This window comes from Talpa europaea, assembly GCF_964194135.1.
Source record: "Talpa europaea genome assembly, chromosome: 12".
In the NCBI taxonomy this organism is placed as follows: Eukaryota; Metazoa; Chordata; class Mammalia; order Eulipotyphla; family Talpidae; genus Talpa; species Talpa europaea.
In genome coordinates this window covers 3,515,586-3,534,935 of record NC_140079.1, presented here as the reverse complement: position 1 = coordinate 3,534,935, position 19,350 = coordinate 3,515,586, and the positions used below count along the sequence as shown (strand labels likewise).

Below are 19,350 nucleotides of genomic sequence, written 5' to 3'. Positions count from 1 at the left end.
GCCGCGGAGTTCAAGCTCCTAACCCCTTCCCTTTGGCTGTCTTGGAATCCTCTCCCTCAGCCCTCATCGACTCCCAGCCGTATTTCCCACAGTGGCTATCTACAAAGAATGTTCTTCTTTCTCAAGAGCCCAGCCCCAGGCTTCCCTCACCCCCACCACATGGCCTGGCCGGCCGGCCCTGAAAATGTCAAGGCGCTCTCTGGTCAACACTGGCTCGATTCATTCTCTCGCCCTTGTCTCCTGCACCCCGAGTCAGTGCCTACCCCCACTTCTGGGCTGATCTATTTCCCCCAGTCCCACATTCCTAGATTGTTCCGTGCGGCAGGTTTTTTCTTTCTTACTGGACCATCGCTGAGCTCTCTTCCTGCACCCCAACCTGTCCCCCGCATCTGCTTCTCCCCGCCCTTCCATGTCTCCTGGCTGCTCGTGGCTTGTCCCGGCCTCTGTCCGCCCACTGTCCGTTCATCTCGCGTGCCCACGTCTCAGAACAGGGGTCCCGACCTCCCGAGGGCTGAGTCTCCCTGAAGGGTCTCCTCTCCCGCTGCCATCTGCAGCTGCATTTCTCTTCCCCGTGATGTCCATCATCACCTCACAAGCTGTTTCTCCTTCCCGAACTTGGCCAGCTCCCGCCCGTGCCTGCCAGCCTGACGGAGCGGGACGGCCGGGCGCCGAGGAGGGGTTAGGTTCGCAGAAGCAGAGGCCCGCACAGCCCTGGCTCTTGGGTCCTGACAACACCCCATGAGGTCATCACAGGAAAGCACCCCATCTCCCCACTGCTCTCCCCATTTTTCAGACAAGAAAACTGAAGGGCAGCCACAAAACAATATGCAAGTTCACAAGAGTCAACGACTGCAGAACGAAATGCTGAACCCAGATCAGCATCTCGGAGACGCACACCCCCTCCCATCCTTCCAGGCCCTTCCCGCCCAGCCCGCGGGTCTAAATGCAACAAGCACAATCACCTGCAGAGAACCTCGACTAGGAATTCTGCTGCACCTCCAACTTAATGTGTCAGCATTTAACTCCTAGCCCTGTTCCGCCCCAGGCATCCTGGCCCCGTGTGAACCTGAAAACAGGCTCCTAACACCTCCACCTGGTAACTCACCTGGTGATGAGTTATTCCCAATAGTGGCTGTTCCTTGGGAATAACTCTCCCCTCCCCCCAACCCACAGGACCGTTTAGCCTGCGGCTTCCGGCTGCTTAGGCGCAAACCATGAGACGGACTAATAACCAGAGGTGATTCCGTGTCTGATGATGGCACTGGCCAACTCACAAACCTGGGATGGGCAAATACAAGCTGGACGCCAGGGTGGGAGGGAACGCCACATTCCTTCCCGACGGGCCCTCAGCAGCCTTGCCAATAGCTTAGCCTGAGGTCTCCGTTGCCAAGCTCGAACTCGGCACTCGAACTAGCAGACAACCTGGACAGTCCCCTCCCCGGTCGGCCCTTGACGCGCGTCTGCTAAGCCGCACCGCACAGCAAGCAAACCCACCCAACCCCGGTAACTGCATTTAAGCATCTTCTGATTCCGGCGACATCCGTCGGTGTCTCTGGCTCTGCACGCCAGCGCCCAGCACACTCTCAGTATCCCAGTTGGGGGGGCGGGGCATGTACTTTGTTAACACAGTAAGGATGGAAGATTCTACTCGTGTCTGCATGAAATTATCCTTCAGTTCGTTAGTGAGAAGCTGTTAGGAGTAGAGAGTTCTAGAGGCTCTGGAGTCTGTATCAGCAGTAACTGTCTTTGGATGTGAGTTTCATTTGAAACTGGTCTGATTTTATGATCGCGACTTGACGTTTTCATCCCTGGGAGTTGGCACAGCCTCTTCTGGACCCAGGGACAGCATTTCTCACCCATGGGCGCGGGTCCATTTTCAAAAAAATATTTATTTTATTTATTTATGCATACAAGAACTGGGGTACAGACCAGAGACGCAGGGGGTGAGAGGATTCACCAGAGACAGAGCGGGGAGCAGAACAGGCAAACTGACTGAAATCCACTGCTGAGGGGAGCAGCGGGGAGACAGGAGAGGGCTGCTGTGCCCTGTGGGTAGCTCCCTGGCCGGGGATCGAACTCGTGCTGCAGTGGCTACAGATTGCATCCTAGTGCGGTGCTTATCCACTTGCGCCCCCCAGGGAGGCGGGTGTGGGTCCATTCATTCTCCATAAACTGAAACTCCTTTCAGGCTCTGGAGGACCATGTGGCAAGAAGCCACGAGGCTTCCCTACACATTCGTGGGCCCACAGCTTCGGCAGCCCCACTGGCACACCCCGGGGCCCCAGGGAGGCCGGGCCGCAGGGCAGCCTCTTGGAGCTGGCGCCTCCCACTGTCTGCACCTCGAGTCTGCTATTTCCAGCGGTGGTTTTCCAGAAGCTCGATCAGACACAGAGATTTCCACAAAATTAAAGGATCCGAAGAACCCAACTCAGGGGTTTCCGCCTCAGCCCAGGCTGCAGTGGGAGGGGCCAAGACCCCAGAGAGGAGCTGCTGCTTGGGAGCTACTGACTTTGGGGGAGGAGAGGGAGCCTCGCTCTATGGGAGCATCAGGGTGCAAACGACACCAAAAGAGGTAAAAGTGGGTTTCATCAGGACCCGTGCGGATCAGCCTGTCCTACCCGGAGGCTCCCCTGCGCCTGGACACAGAAGCTGCGTGTCCGGCTGCAGGTAGTGAGGGAAGGAGATGCTCGGGCCCAAGAATCCAGCGTGGCCCCAAGGCACCTCTCTGCACAGATCCCTGCACCCCGAGTCAGTGCCTACCCCCACTTCTGGGCTGATCTATTTCCCCCAGTCCCACATTCCTAGATTGTTCCGTGAGGCAGGTTTTTTCTTTCTTTCTGGACCATCGCTGAGCTCTCTTCCTGCACCCCAACCTGTCCCCCGCATCTGCTTCTCCCCGCCCTTCCAAGTCTCCTCGCTGCTCGTGGCTTGTCCCGGCCTCTGTCCGCCCACTGTCCATTCATCTCGCGTGCCCACGTCCTGCCCCCTCACTCACTCATTTTAGACACAGTTTCCAGGACTAGTGGTTTTCTGGTGCAAAACTGAAATTAAACTTTTATTATTTCAGTCACTTCTGAATAGTGTCGTCTTCGTCCATCAAAGAGCTGGCGACGAAAGCGATTTTGACACATTTGAATCTGGCAATGCGTCCACGCTGGGGCTGATTAGAGACTGGCGCCAGAATAAACCTCCTCATGGGCAACTTCAATCAGAAGGCTTGAGTGTCTCCTGAGAACATTCAAATTAAACAGCCTCGACTACACGGCAGAGCCTCCGTGATGGCCTCTGGCTCTCGGTCCCGTGCTCCGCGGAGAGAACATGCCTCAGTTTTCTTCACCACCACACACATCAACACGATGCAGACTTCAGAGTCACAGACTGAGGGAAGAGGCCCACGGCTCTACAGCAGAGGGGCGCCACTATTCACACAGAACTCGAGAAACACGCCGACATTCCACGTTTCCAAAGAAATCTAGTTTCGTTAAAGCCAGCAAGTTTCCGAGGTGTTTGCTCCTACCCCTTCTTCCTTCCGCAGCCAGCGGTTTCACATCTGGAAATGGGCCAGTGTTTACAACATCCTGTAAATCTCACTGAGTACACAGGGAAAGGAGTATAAATTTTATAGGATGCATTTTATAGGCAGTTTGCAGCAATCCTGTTATCCTAACATTCGCTATCTATGTATTGAAAAACATGGAACAGGGCCTCCCCTGGCGGTGCAGGCGGTTGAACGCAGTGCTGTGAAGCTGTCCGCAACCTCTGCAGTGCTGGTTCGATCCCGGCCGGCCAGGGAGATACCCACATGGCGCAGCAGACCTCTCCTGTTGTGCCCGCTGCTCCCCTCAGTAGTGGATTTCGGTCATCAGCCTGTTCTGTTCCCCACTCTGTCTCTGGTGAATCCTCTCACCCTCCCGCGCATCTGGCCTGTACCCCGGTTCTTCTATTAATAAATAAATAAATCTTTAAAAAAATATGGAACAGAAATATGAAATGTTCTTCCTTATTTGTGTTGTTGCTCTATCGCTCTTATCACATTCCAGTGATCGCTGATGAGCTTACGTGTTCTTTGTCCAGCTGCTGACAGGAATAAAAGCCCTTCAGCACCGAGCAGCGTCTGTCACCTTGTAGGTGTTCGATAGGCCTGAACAGAATGAACGAACAAGTAAACTCAGACTCAAGATCATCACCTCGTGTGCAGGCCATCCCTGTGCTAATATTTGCGGCTTTAGAAAGCTGTTTTGCCACATCGGAAGCAAAATGACAGCATTAACCCCCAGGCTCTCCCAGGTCTCTCTCTACTCTCAGATATAAGCGTGGGATTCTAAGAAAACAGGTCAACATGTTTAAGACAGAAGTAACATTTTCTGATAATAAAAAACCCAATAGCTTGCCAACTGCTCACCTCCCACCCTCACACGTACATAAAACGGAACAAAACTTATCCCAAAACTAGACAGAAGACTATAAGCCACTCTGCACCAAGAAAACAGCTGTGACAAACAAAACCCTGGGCAAAAGCTTTGCGGCCTTTACATTCTATTCAGCAGGTGTGACAATCACCGCAACGCAACGAGGAAAGTGCCAACCTCACAGGCCAGAAGACTGGCCTTGGAGAAATGACGTATGGCCACTGGCTGTTGTCTTAAAACAGAGGTCGAATCACGCACCTTCCACCACCCCAGGCACCAGCCAGCTGTCTAGTGCTTCACGTCACCCAACAGGCAACAAAACATAGTTCCGTTCTTAGGCAAAACACACAAAAATGTGACGAAAACGTCACCAAGGGGGATGCCGTGATGATTCCGGATTGAAATGATGAACCCATCCTACGCTATCAAGGGGCTCGAGATCATGCTATTTATTAAATATAGAAGAGATGTGCTCGAACTGTGCTCTGCGGGTCGTGGAAAGTGAATTTAAAAAAGCCAGGCTGTTCATGTGCCACTTCTCCCTGCACACAAACCAGACAAATGGTCGAGCAGGAGAGTTCACAAAAATAGCTCCGAGTGGGCGGCCTTCCTCACCTTCCATGGAGCAGCAAGATGAAGCTCTAAGACACGGAGACGGGCCTGTGTCTCTTCCCTGAGTAAACTGGCAATGGCTGCCCCTCGGCTCCAGGTGAGGCTGCCCCATCCCTAGTGGTGTCTTCCTGCCACCTCCCTGACCAGGCGTCCCCCCTTGGGCCGGCTCCTTCACGCCTCCAGGCGAGATCCTTTTCCCAGATCTGGATGCTCCTCCCTTCCTCCCCATCACCTAGTATTTCTCCAAGCCTGGTCTGAAAGCCACTCCTCCTGCGTGACCCTCCCAGCACCTCCCACCAACAGAGCCGCCTGCAGGCGGAGGGCCCTTAGCACAGCGCCCGCTTTGTCGCCCTCCACACCATCAGGCCTGAGCTATAAGGGGCTGCTTAACAGAGGCCACCCAGAGAAATGTAAATGTTTAAGTCACGGATGCGCCCTCAGACCTGGTTAACAATTGAGTCTGTATCAAATCAACAAGTTTTTGCCAACAGGAAATCCCAGAGCGGGTGAGAAAGCAGGTGGAGGAAGGCTGCCGGCCAGCTCCGACTCTGACCTTCAGCCTCTGCTTCACCCCACCCACCGGCTCGTTCCGAAGAGCGAAGAACCTATCAGGCCAACAGGAAACAAAAGGAATCCAAGTCGAGAATAAGTGACACTACCATTAGTCACAGACTGTTATATACAGAAAACCACGAAGGCGCCACCAAAAAGCTACTAGAAAAATAAATGACTATGACAAAGTTATTTGGTGGGTTACAAAGTCGTCATAAAAAAACCTGCAGCATGTGTATATACAAACAATGAGCAAAAAGAAATTAAGAAAATAATTTCCCTCATGTTCACCTCCAGAGAATCAGATGCTGGAGTGAGCTACAGGTGTGAACACAGGACTCAGAGAGAAACAAGGGATGGAGAGACAGCCGTGCTCGTGGGCCAGGAGTCAACACACCTGATGACTCCCCCACCCACAGGATACATGCACCCAACACAGTCCTCATCAGAATATGGCCATGGACCTCAAGGAAACGGAAATTTCTTTAAAAAAAAAAAAAAAAAGATTTATTAATTTATGCACACAAGAGCTGGGGTACAGGCCAGAGATGCAGGGGGTGAGAGGACTCACCAGAGACAGAGTGGGGAACAGAACAGGCAGATCTACTGAAATCCACTGCTGAGGGGAGCAGCGGGTGAGTCAGGAGAGGTCTGCTGTGCCATGTGGGTAGCTCCCTGGCCAGCCAGGGATTGAACTCGGTGCTGCAGAGGCTGCAGATTGCTTCATAGTGCGGTGCTTACCCCCTTGCGCCACCAGGGAGGCCCGGAAACTGAAATTTCTATGGAAGTTTGAAAGGCCTCAAATAGCAAGAGCAGTCTTGCGAGAAAAGGGGAGAAACAGGCATTGTGTTACCTGGTTTTAATATAAAGCAACAGTAATTAGAAGAATGTGGTGTTGGCATAAAAAGACACATGACTCAATGGGACAGAGCGGAAAGCCCAGAAATAAATCCGCGTACACAGCAACACTGAATTTGTGAGGAAGCAGCCATGAACACACTGGGGCAGGAGGGTCTCTTTAACAAACAAATGGTTCTGAGAAAACTGAAAGGTGCCATGTACAAGAATAAAGATGGATCACTCGCTAACTCCACGTGAAAGTAAATTCCAAGTGTACTAAAGATAAAAGTAAGTCCAAAAACAATAAAATACACAGAAGAAAACATTGGCGATACAGTCCATATTAATCCTAAAGTTGTTCTTGCAGTTCATCCCCTATAGCCAGGAAGAGACCCACACAGTTGGGGTGACCTCAAATCACAAAACCTGTACACAGTGAAAAAATACGTAAGTAGGTTAGAAGAAAATACAGGTATATACCTCCCAACGAATGGGGGAAAATATTTACTCATGACACAACTGATAAGGGGTCAATCACCAGGGGCTAATATATAAAAAATGATACACCCACAAACAATTTATAAGTGGGCAGCAGATCTGAACAGACAACTCACCAAAGAGAATCTCCAAGGCAAGAGACACACGGAAAAATGTTCATCATCGATTTTAATAAGGGAGATGTAGGTTGAAGCCACAGTGGGGTACCGGCTCACACCCTGAGGATGGCATGTAGTAAAAACAAACAGCAAATGCTGGGCGATGTAAACTGGTTCATTTTGCGGAAAGGTCTGGATTTACTGTGAAAGAGCAAAATGGAAATACTGTGTGACGCAGCAACCCCCTCCTGGCATCTATCCAAAGAACTTAAAACATCAACTGTTATATGCTCTATAATGTTTATTATGTTAGATGTAACTTTATCTCCACTATTATTTAAATTATAAATTTAATTATCATGGTGGTGCAAGGGGTTAAGCATCAGCACTGTGAAGCTATCCTTCCGCAGCCACTGCAGCATGAGTTTGATGCCCGGCCAGGGAGCTACCCACATGGCACAGCAGACCTCTCCTGTCTCCCCGCTGCTCCCCTCAGCAGTAGATTTCAGTGGATCCGCCTGTTCTGCTCCCCACTCTGTCTCTGGTGAAGCCTCTCACCCCCCACACCTCTGGCCTGCACCCCAGTTCTTGTACGCATAAGTAAAAATAAATCTTAAAAAAAATAATAAAAAGACAAAGCTAATTGTGATGAAAACATCTTTTAAATGAAGTGTTTTTTTAAAGAGATGGCCGCCACCTGAAATGTGCACCTCCCCCAGCTGTGTCCACCCTGATTGTGGGTGGTTTCTGGGTGGGTGCAAAAACAAGGGCGGTTCAAAAAACAAAAAAAGAACAGTTATTCAATTGTCCCACTGAGAGCCATTAAAAAGTAAAATATGCTTCCTCCACTGAGTTCAAAAGAAAATGTTATTCGTATAAACAAGTTAGGCATTTGGGAATGTTCCACTTGAAGAGAGGGCTTCCTGACTCATGTGACCGCATCTAAGTGGCTTGTAATAAGGGTTTATAAGAACTGGTGACTTTTCTTTCGATTCCACAAGAGAGAAAGTAATTTGTTTCCTAAAATGTAATAAAGATCGCTGGTCTCTTCTCCAAAAGCTCAGTTGTGGGTGGTCACTGTCTTGTCTACGGGTTGCCATCGAAAAATGGCCAAGAGTTCCGTGGCCAGACCCTGCCGCGTGCGTCACGGCCTCACGGGACAGAGATAAGGGGTCGTGACTCGCGTGGAAGCGCAGTTTCCGTCAGAGCCACAGGAAGAAAATTTTTGGAGCCAATTTTAATATTTTAATAGTGTAAGTTTAACAGTTGAATTGTATTCGCTTAAGCTGAACGGGTGTTGTGTTTTTAGCTAAGAACAATCTACACTCTTGCAAGTGCATTCCCGGGCTTGCAAACAACACGACTCTTAGTGCCAACCTCAAACACGGGTTCCTCTCTCCCGAGGTGTTTCTACACAGAGAAATCCTTTCTCAGCACCCCAAACTGAACTGTTTGCTCTGCCTCCTCCACAGCCTATCCTCTTACTTATTGCTTGGAGAACTGAGTCAAATAACACCTTTGGGTTGGGCCTCAAAGATGCGCCCTTAATGTGAGTGTACTTATTTAGCAAAAGATTTGTGCAAAAGTGGGACCTCCCAGGTGGGGCAAGGGGTTAAGCCTCAGCACTGTGAAGCTATCCACAGCCTCTACCGGGCCAGCCAGGGGGCGACCCACACGGTGCAGCAGACCTCTCCTGTCTCGCCCGCTGCTCCCTCAGCAGTGCATTTCAGTCAGTCTGCCTGTTCTGTTCCCCACTCTGTCTCTGGGGAGTCCTCTCACCCCCTGCACCTCTGGCCTGTCCCCAGTTCTTGTATGCATACATAAATAAATCTTTAAAAAAAAAGATTTGTGCGGGCCTCCCCGGTGGCGCAGCGGTTGAGTGCTGGGTTGCGAAGCTGCCTGCAGCCTCTGCAGCGCCGGTTCGATCCCCGGCTGCTCCCCGGCCACCACAGGAGGGTCCCACATGGCGCGCAGACCTCTCCTGCCGCCCGCTGCTCCCCTCAGCAGTGCACCTCGGTCCTTCTGCCTGTTCTGCTCCCTGCTCTGGCTCTGGTGAATTCTCTCACCCTCCCGCGCTTCTGACTGTACCCAGTGCTTGTATAAATAAATAAATAAAATAAAATAAATCTTTAAAAAAAAAAAAAAAAAAGATTTGTGCAAAATGTCCCCATCATTCCTTTGAAAACCGTCTTCAGCCTGGCACCCACTGGGCAGACACTCATCTCCTGGCCTGCATCTTCACACCAAAGTGGCCGCAGGCTCCAGGGGTCACTGGCCGCTGCATCCCCCTGAGGTGAAGCCTGCTTCCTGGAGGGCAGCAAAGCACAAAGCCCACACCTGGGCAGAGGCCGGGCTCCAACAGTGACCACACTCCCGCGACTTGAAAGGACACTATTTTAAATGAGTCTCCTGGGGGCTCCCCTTTCCACCTACTCTCCTAAAGACAGACTGGGGAGGCTTCCGGGACGGACAGCGCACTCCAGCCCGCACCATGCAGGAGACACAGGCTGCACCGGGGTCACCACCCTGCAGCCTTGCGCACGCCCTTTGCACGGAGCCTTCACAGAGGCGCTGACTCCGCATTCCTGGCCCAGCAGCCGGGGAGCGCCGGCCATGGTCGCTGCGAAGTCTGCAGAGCTGCCCTCGAAATGAGTGATGAGCCCAACAGGAAGAGACTAGTTATGTCAGCGCGGTCGGGCAGGCAGGGCGGGGGGAGGGCTCTGGGTGCCCTGCTGGCGGGAGTGGGGTGCTGACTTACATCTGAAGAGGGGGACCCTGCACCTGGAGATCATAGTGTTGTCAGCCCATGGTGCGTCCAATAAAAAAAATTAAAAAACACAATTAAAAAACAGATCTGGGCAGTTCTTATGAAATAGGTTTTGATCTGAGCGCGTTTCCCGATGGCCTCATTTCCCCACTCACACTGGCCGTGACCTCTGCTGACAGGGCTGAGGGTGGCCTGTCTCCACCACAGGAATTTTCTGTTTAGGAGTGTCTAAAGGAATGAAGTCCCCACCTAAAATATTTACAGCTCTCCTTCATAAATGTTTAATCTCTCAAGTGCAAAGGTCACATCGCCCACGGTACCCCGGGTACCACGCGCCAGTATCGGGGTGTTTATGCACAAGCACATTTGGACTTTCCAAGCACAGTTGGACTTTCCAAAGGTTTCCCAGATGACACAGCGCGATCCTCGGCATGCTAGTGACTAAGCTTTGTTGGGTGCACTGTGGCTTCACAGACAACATCCAGCACATTTTAATCTAGACTTCCAAGGCTGTTTAAAGATGATCGAAGGTGTTTCTCCACAGAGAAATCCTTTCCCAGCACCCAAAACTGAACTGTTTGCTCTGCCTCCTCCACAGCCTATCTCTTACTTATTGCTTGGAGAACGGAGTCAAATCACACCTTTCTGTTGGGCCTCAAAGATGCGGCCTCAAAGTGCATCTTAGCTAAGAACACGGGGGTTCAAAACTCGGGGACACAGCCCCGTACGCTGGTGTTCCTGCTCCACAAAGGACAGAAATTCTGAGATTTACAGCCTGAGATTTATAGCCTTTCGGACCCTCCCTGGGGTCCGACATGCTCAGCAGCACAACCAGCCTCTCGGGCAGGTGCCGGCGGGGAGGTGAGGCGCCCCGCTCGCCTGGAGGAACCGCTGTAAACGGATTTTCTCTGCAGAGTCTTGCGCTGCCTGCTAGTGCAGCCTGCCGGCAGGGCTTGCCAGCAACCTCGCTCGCGGAGGTGGGGACGCTGTACTCACGCCTGCACGACTGTAAAGACAGTACGGGACCGGCCCCCTTGGGATGTAGCTGCCCACAGGAGAGCAGAACTTGAGGACTGACGCTTGCACCAGTTTGGAAGCATCCCGCCTCCCGAACCCCAACTTGAAGGTAGCCAGCGCAGTCGTCAGCGTGGACACCCGGAGGAGCTGTGGGGTGCTAAGTCGCATGGACCCGATGGGCTGTCCCCCCCAGGCCAGCCCTCACCAGCAGCCAAAGGGGAGCCCCCAGGCAGCTCGTGCACCCATGGAGAAGAGGGGCGCAAAGCCCTCTTGCTGCTCTGGGATGGAAAGTGGGTGCCAGACAAGAGAGCAAGGCCCTGCCCGGGACGCCAGTGCTGAAGCTGCCCCGTGCCCCTGGAATTCCCCACGGGGCCCAGACAAGGAACCCCACTCCACTTCCTTCCAAGCCAGCCAGGTCTCACCGGCACCGAAACACCAACAAACAAAAGCAGCCGCGAGTGCCAGGTCGGGTGGGGAGAGAGGGGGCAGCGGAGAGCAGAGTGGATTTACAGGTCAGACCCGGAACTCACGGGCGGGCAAGCCTTGGGGCCAGCTCCCACGGCCCAGGGACCTGGGGTGGACACGGGGACAGCGCCTGCTTCTCCTGACTGGGCTGTAAGTCAGCTTTTCACCCAAGCCCAGAGTCAACACAGCGGGGCCGAGCCCCGTCACCGACTGGCTCTGCCAGCCGCCCGCAGCACAGCTCACACGAAGGCCTCCGCAAAGGTCTCACCTTTTGAGCAGGTATTTGCACTGGCACCGCTCACTTATAAAAGGTGGACTTTTCATGCACGTCATCGATTTTGAGTGGTTGTATCACTGAGAGTCTGAGGCCTGGGAGTGCCAGGACTCGCACTTCATTCCTGCGCCATTAGATCACAGCCCCGCGGGCAACAGGACTGGGGGCTGAGCCCGCCCTGTGCACCTGCAGCTGCGGAGGGCGGGGTGGGGGCGGGAGAGGGTGTCTCCTGCACTCCACCCACACCAGCCTCCCCATCAGTCTCGGGGACACGTTTCTCAGATCACAGCCTTGGACCGGCACCTTCCCACACAGCCCGTGATGGCCCCGTGTTCTGAAGGACGAGCACTGTGCGTCAGCTGCTGCCTCGCGCGGCCCGGAATCCAGTCTATTTCCCGAGCCTCTGGGGCTCAGTTAAAGGACAGGGACTGTTGGGTGGGAGGACAGGAAAACATTTTACACTGATTTTTCCAGAAATAACGTGTTTGCAAATCTTTTCAATAAAGCCGAGGAGGGCCTCCCTGGTGCCCGCAGCCTCTGCAGCGCCGCTTCGATCCCCGGCAGCCAGTGAGGGTCCCATATGGCGTGACAGACTCTCCTGCTGCGCCCGCTGCTCCCCTCAGCAGTGTACTTCATCAGTCTGCCTGTTCTGCTACCCGCTCTGGCTCTGGTGAATTCTCCTACCCTCCCGCGCTTCTGACTGTACCCAGTGCTTGTATAAATAAATAAATAAATAAATCTTTAAAAAAAATAATAAAGCCGAGGAGCTTCTGTATTAGATGATGTCTTTTAACTTCAAAACAATCTTCTAGGACCCTCCACGCAGTCTTCATCCCTTGTCCTCCAACCATTCATACATCCAGCTCCCCGAGCCCTCCGAACAATCCAGTAGTGACGGTCCTCAGCAAGCCTCCAGCTACTCGGCCACCCGCACCTTCCAAATCCAAGCTGCTAGTGCCACAAAGATGCCCGAAGCCACAGTGGAGAGAAAAACCAGGCGATGCTGGAACACCAAGGGCTCCGCCGCCGGGGAACCTGCCTGCCGCTGCTCGGAGGCAGCAGAACCCGGGTCACGAGCCCCGGTCCGGGCCCTCCCTGTGGCCTCAGGAAGGAGTTTAAAGTCCATTTGCTAGAGGGCCTCCCCCGTGGTGTGACAAAGGGCACAGAATCCTGTGTTATTGTTGCGCCAGGAAAACACAAGCATGAGCGAAAGCCCTTTCCAGAGTCCCAGGAGAGCGATGTCTTCGACAGCAGCTCCGGTGAGCGTGTGCCCCTCGCAGGGCTGGGCTGGGTGCAGCTGAAGGGGGCTGGGCACAGAGCACACAGCCGCCAGGAGTGGCCAGGGAGCGCCTGACCAGAGCAAAGCTTGGAGGAAAAAACTGCTCACAGCAGCAGAAAATGACTCATGGCTCCAGAGGAGAAAAGATGTTTCTCAGCCTGAGCATCCGGAGAAGCCCCCGGACCTGCCGAGGGGGCTGGCGGCCGACGCCCTGCCCAACTGCAAGACGCGGCACCCTGGGTCTGCTCCTTTGCAAGAGCCGAGGCCAGTTTTAACTCTTGGTTTCTTGGGTTCTCCTGAATGTGTGATTCTAGACGGTGCCGCCCGGTTCTGCAGACGTGGACTGAAAGGCACAGAACCCAAACCAGACAGCAACGGCCTCTGCTTCCTGGAGCGCAGAGCCCGGCCCCAGTGGCCGCAGGGCCGCGACGTGAGCGGGGTGTCCTGTCCCTGAGGAGTTAGCAGACCTTAGCGCCCCGGTGCTAAGGCTGGCCCGAGGCTGGCCTGGCTGGCTGTGCCGCAGGGGCTGCTTCCGGCGAGAGGAGCCTGTGGATGCCAGGGGATGGAGAGGGCCGTGCCCGGGACGGCGCCGATGCAAGCCGTGAGATCCCAGGTGCTGGCCTTCCCCACGTGGGAGGCACTAGGAGCTGCTCAGGCTCCCGCCTCCCACCGGCTCCCCATTTGCACCCCAGAAGAGGACAGCCTGGCACAACCACCTTCACTCCCAGAAGGGAGGCCAGCGCCAATGGGCATCCCAGGACACAGCCGGCCCCACCGCCCGGGAGTGACCAGGCCCCTCAAGCGGCCAGCGAACAGGGTCCCGCGTGGGATCCACTCAACGCAGCCCCCCACTGCCTGCCGGAGGCTCTGCTCGCTGCCCCGGTCTCCCCAAAAGGCACCTTGTGGGCTTAAGTGAGACACAGCCTTTTCCTTTCACAGCGAGGCTAAGGTTTTTAAATCCACACAAGTATGCTCACAGGCCAAACCACAGAAGGAAAAGGAAGAGCAGAATAAAGAGGAGTGGGTCGGAGAGGCACGCTGGAGAGGGTAACTCCCTGCTCCTCAAAGTGTGGTCCCTGAGCCAGCAGCACGGACACCCCGCCCACACTCGATAGAACGTGGGGTCACACGCCAGACCTACAGGATCGGACCTGCCTGGAGTAAGGGCTTCCTGTGCTTCACACATACATGAGAGTTTGGGGACCTGTTCTAAGCCTGCTACTGCTGTATTTTTTTTTTTTAATAGAGGCATGTTTTATTTATTTATTTGTTTGTTTGTTTGTTTGTTTATACAAGCACTGGGTACAGTGAGAAGCGCGGGAGGGTGAGAGAATTCACCAGAGCCAGAGCGGGGAGCAGAGCAGGCAGAAGGACCGAAGGACACTGCTGAGGGGAGCAGCGGGCGGCAGGAGAGGTCTGTGCGCCATGTGGGACCCTCCTCTGGGTGGCCGGGGAGCAGCCGGGGATCGAACCGGCGCTGCAGAGGCTGCGGGCAGCTTCGCAACCCAGCGCTCAACCGCTGCGCCACCGGGGAGGCCCTACTGCTGTATTTTTATACCAGGAAGGTGGATGTGCTCAGTATTATTCGCTAAAATGCATGGCTGAATTTCATACAGTCTAATTGTGTGAACTCTGTCTAGTCCAGCCTTTAAAATGACCCACGACTACAAAATAAGGACTGCTAAACACAATGCTTCTTGAAGCTCCTCTGCAGACAGTAGAAACTCAGCTACAGAGAAGTCTTGGAACGCACGGCCCAGGCTCAGCACTTTCTGGGAACTGAAACCGCCCGACTCGGGAAGGGCGCGCTGGGAGCAGGTCGCTAAGTGACCGAGGCCACGTCAGGTTTGGACTCAAGTGTCCCAATGACCCATTTTTGTTCTTTATAAATAAACAGTCGCGTTAAAAGAGAAATCAGTAGCAAGCTGTGAAAGTCAGATGGTTCTTAAAACCAGCAGCTGTGTATTGACAGGGGATGCCCACAATGCATCTGTCTGAACCATTCACTTGCGGCAGAAACAAATGATGTTATCCCATCTTCTCAGCGGGCCGAGCTGAGTAATAGAACCATTAAGTAATTTCCTGATGGGAAAACCCACAGAGCTCAATTTCAAAACCATTTCTAGGGGGCCTCCCCGGTGGCGCAGCGGTTGAGCGCTGGGTTGCGAAGCTGCCTGCGGCCTCCGCGGCGCTGGTTCGATCCCCGGCTGCTCCCCGGCCACCGGAGGAGGGTCCCACATGGCGCGCAGACCTCTCCTGCCGCCCGCTGCTCCCCTCAGCAGTGTACCTCGGTCCTTCTGCCTGCTCTGCTCCCCGCTCTGTCTCTGGTGAATTCTCTCACCCTCCCGCGCTTCTGACTGTACCCAGTGCTTGTATAAACAAAACAAACAAATAAATAAAAAAAAAAAAAAAAAAAAAAACAAACATGCCTCTATTAAAAAAAAAAAAAAAAAAAAAAAAAAAAAACAAAACCATTTCTAACCCAGTCTTCCGCGGTCACCTCGGCCAAGGCAGAGGATATTGGAGATGTTTGGTATTTGCGTGTGTAGACGAGTTAGATCAATGAGGTCAGTATCGGCAGCAGGACTTCTGACACCGTCACCGAGAAGTACTCACCAATACTGATTTCGTCATCTGTTTCGGCATCACCGATACATTCAAACTGGAAATCTTGCAGAGACTGGGAGAATTTCTGGACTGCCACAGACAGATCTGCAATTGAAAGTCAAAACCGTGAGTTGAAGGTGCCAGTGGAGTATTCGAGTGTTTCTACATGGGGTATTACGATGTGGATTGAAAGTCTACATTAATCAGAGTGTTTAAAATACCTGTTTGACAAGTCTAAGTGGAATTCAAGAGGACTGCTGAAGAAATGCTTTAGGAGCTGGATCTGCTCTGCGCAGAGGGATTTGCCCTTTAAGAGAGAATTCTGCTGCTGGTCTTGGATTATCTGGAAGCCAATTTCCAAAGTCTTTATCAAAGAACTACCATTCACTCCTTATAAATGGAGCCCTTATAAAAATGGAGGAATGCCCCCGGGGTTGCCAGTGAGAAAGAAAACAGCCAAGCTTTGATTAGAAAGGGTCTCCACGCCACTCTACACACAAGGCGGAGCAGGTAGGGGACGCTCTCTTAACAGGCGCATTCTGGAAAGAGCAGCTGTTTACAAGTGACCTGTGATTTACAGGAGACTGAGCTACATATGCATCCGTTCAGGCTTTAGCCGGAACAAAGCCTGGCATCTGAGTAACCCCAGAAGAAGGATTCTTCCCAATTCCTGGACATAAATAAAGAAAAGCCAGGATAATAAGAAGCAAATCCCTGCCATGGAGAAGTGCACTCTGGAGCCAGTCTGCCTGGGTGGAAAGCCAGCCTCCCTCTGACCCTGTGACCTTGGGCAAAGTGCTGAATTCTACTGGGCCTGCTTCCTTCTTCGTAAAGGTGAGTTGCGGAGGCACAACCAGCTCGCGGGGCTCAGGATGGAGAAAGCTGACAGGATGGAGAAAGCTGACATTTGCCAGGTGTTCAGAAGGGGGCTGCTCTGATCACTCAGGCTGGCCTTGCCAGGAGGCCTGCGCCAGCAAGAGAGTGCTCTTATCTGGAATCCACACTACACTTCATTTAAAGCCATCCTCATGGGCTAAGCCGATCTCTGAACCCTAATGTTTAATTCACACAACCTGACAAAGACGCGCTCCTTGGCCAACCTTCCGCCAGATTCCTCCGAGCCTCCCTTGAATAAGCCTTGACCTTGGCTCCTCCTTGACCTCGACGCCCATCTTTGCGGGTTTTAGCAAGCATCACACCAAGTTAGTTCAAAGAGATTGCCTCCCCCTGGATATCTGACCAAATCCCGCCTGTCCCAACTTCGACTTCCAAGTCTCTGACCTGCCTTCAGCAAGAATTCTCCCCCCAAGTGATCCCCTCAGCGATTTTCCATCCACTGATGACTGCCCCCCAGCACGACCTGCTCATTGGCTATAAATCCCCTCGTATTCTTGTTGGGTGCAGAGCTGAACCCCCTTCTATCTCTTTCCTATTTTGACAGTTTGGACACCCCGGCCAAGACTATGGAATAAAATCCTCCTTATCACTTCGACGCGTCAGAAAAAAGCGTCTTAAAGAGGATCATTGTGCCCCCCCGGGCCTACACATGAGCCAGAGCTCACCACGGTCACCCACCATACGCGAGCCCCCGCGGCCGCATGCCGAGTAGAGGAGGCGGCGTGACACGTCCTCTGGGCCAGCCAGGCCGGGCGTGCGACACGCTGAGAAGCACCCACACACATCCTCCCACACGCCACCCCCAGTCACGTGTCTTCATGCTGGACCCGGGAGAAACCCACCGGGCTTGACTTCATCAGCAAGGCTCACGGGAAAGCACGACCCGGGAGCACGTATAAGATGGTGCTGATGAAACACCAACGCGCCACTGCACGAGAGGAAGGCGCACGCCGGCATATTTATGATAACTCACGCGCAAGCCGGGGAGCTGCGGCCGCCTGGCCCTGCACAGGAACTGTGGGGTGACTCCAGAAAGCTGCCTTTCTGGGGAACAGGCACGACCACTTGGTCCGCTGGCACCAGGCAGCGCCTCCTGCCAGCCAGCTGTTTGGGGATGAGGTTAAGGACGACGCGGGAGGGACACCCTCAAGCACACCCTCGCCGATCACGGGTGGCGCGAAGAAAGACACACAAGGGTGAACGCGGGGCCGGGCTTCCCCCGAAAGGCACGACACAGCAGGGCACGAGGCTGGCAAATAGATGGGGGCAGAGGTCGGCGGGTACGTGCTCCAGCGGCCAACGCCACCGCCGCCGCCAAGGGCGCAGAGGGCCTGCTGCTCTTCCCACAGGAAGGTGCCTTGGATGCCAGGCAGCTCTCGCGCCCAGTGGCCCTGCTTTGGGTCCACCCTGTGTGGCCGGACATTTGCCCGTGAGGGGATGGGGACCTTCGGGTGCTTGATGAAGAAGCTATATTCTTTCCTTTCTCTTCGCTGCACACTAATTGTATTACAGCTCCTTTCCATTAAAGGTCTTACACACACAGTAGGTTTTGTCTTGATGCAACGATGGCAGAACATGCTTTGTGTGACAAAAGCACCTTTCCTCAGGGTGCACACAGGTCTCCTGTGATGAGTCTGGGATGAAGTCCATCCCCAGAGTCAGGCCCAGAGGCCCAAGCAGGGGCCGCAGTCACCGCATCCCAGAGCCTGTGGCTTCCGACCCGCAGCTTCTTCACGAACCCACCCAGATACCGATCCCTTCCAAGACTGGCATGAACATGATGTGAAGTTGGCTTAGCACCAGGCCTGGTACAAAACAGAAACTTGAAATTCGGGTGATCAATAAGTGTTCACTATGAAATCACTATTTATTATGATGGGAAATACAGAATGTGAAATATTTTCATGGCAGGCATAACATTTAATCCGTGTATTAAATTACTGTCTCCGGTCGGGCTTCAATGAAAATAAACAGCAGTGCTAACCTCTAATAAAGACCAAACAGTTTGTAATCCCATAAATGAGCTGTGTCTGGCAGGCTGTTCCAGACGATTCCAGTCTAAAAGCAACAAACAGGAACCAATACTTGGCCGGATTTTATCCGCCGTTTCTATAAAGCTGCAAATTCTGTAAAAATGAACGATCCAAAGCCACAAAGACCTCACGGTTACTACACCCCAAGTTAAAAATAGGATGTGCAGAGGATGAGATAAGCCTCCCTTCTTCCCAGCCTGGGGGGCAACCTGAAGGGGCCGGAGGGGTGACAAGGGGCAGCGCAGCCTCTCGGGCCTCCTCCTGCAGCCACCACTCTCCGCTGCCTCTGTGGGTTTTTCGCCCTCATACACCCCCCTTCTGAAGTTTGTCTTTGGCCACCTTGTCCTACCTCGATGCGTCCTGGCCTCTGAACAGGTACTGTCCACACCTCTCTGCAGCCAACTCCTACACGGCGATTTGAGCCTGGACGAGGGACTCCCAGCAACATTTCCTAACCGCCCCCTTACCTTACTTTGATTCAACTGAGAAAATGGTTCTTCTTCTGCAGCACGCAGACCCTGAGCGCCTCCCCAGCTTCCAGCCACACGGGCTGGGCCCGGCAGGCCTCCCTGGTTCCTGGCCTCCCATCCCACGGCCTCTTCCCTAGTCCACTCACCCACGCCCACCCTTGGCCCCGAACCTACAACTTGCTCTGACCAACAGGTTTGGTAATGGCAAGTGTTGCTTGCGGCCAGGATTCTCTTGGCCACGAGAAGTATCTACTGAGCCCAAATGAGGACTCTGGGGGTGCACGTAGGGGGACCCCAGCTGCCACAACACACCTCAGCCCGATGCCGACTCTGTACCCAACCTCCTTGCACCAGCTCCTTCTCTGAGGAGGCCACGCACGGCTGTGCTTACAAAACGGTTCCCCACGTCGCCTGTCACAGCACCATGGCTCCCGGAGGCCGCTGGAGCACACCGCCGGCCGGCCCTGCCCGCGCACCCTCCGCCTCCAGCCAGGCCGCCAGTCTCAGCCGTAGCTTAGTGAAACTCTCTCAA

At 53.6% G+C, this 19,350-nt stretch overlaps 1 protein-coding gene across 3 annotated transcripts in view; it reads right to left on the bottom strand.

The window, feature by feature from the left end:
• ARHGAP42 (Rho GTPase activating protein 42) overlaps positions 1-19,350 on the bottom strand; it is a gene marked incomplete at its 3' end in the record, with an annotated part of 142,788 nt that overhangs the window by 91,532 nt on the left and 31,906 nt on the right. For all 3 annotated transcript variants that reach the window (XM_084251457.1, XM_084251458.1, XM_084251459.1), the window contains exon 2: positions 15,428-15,523. In XM_084251457.1, coding sequence (XP_084107583.1) covers positions 15,428-15,523 — 96 coding nt within the window. The remainder of the gene's footprint in view (positions 1-15,427; positions 15,524-19,350) is intronic.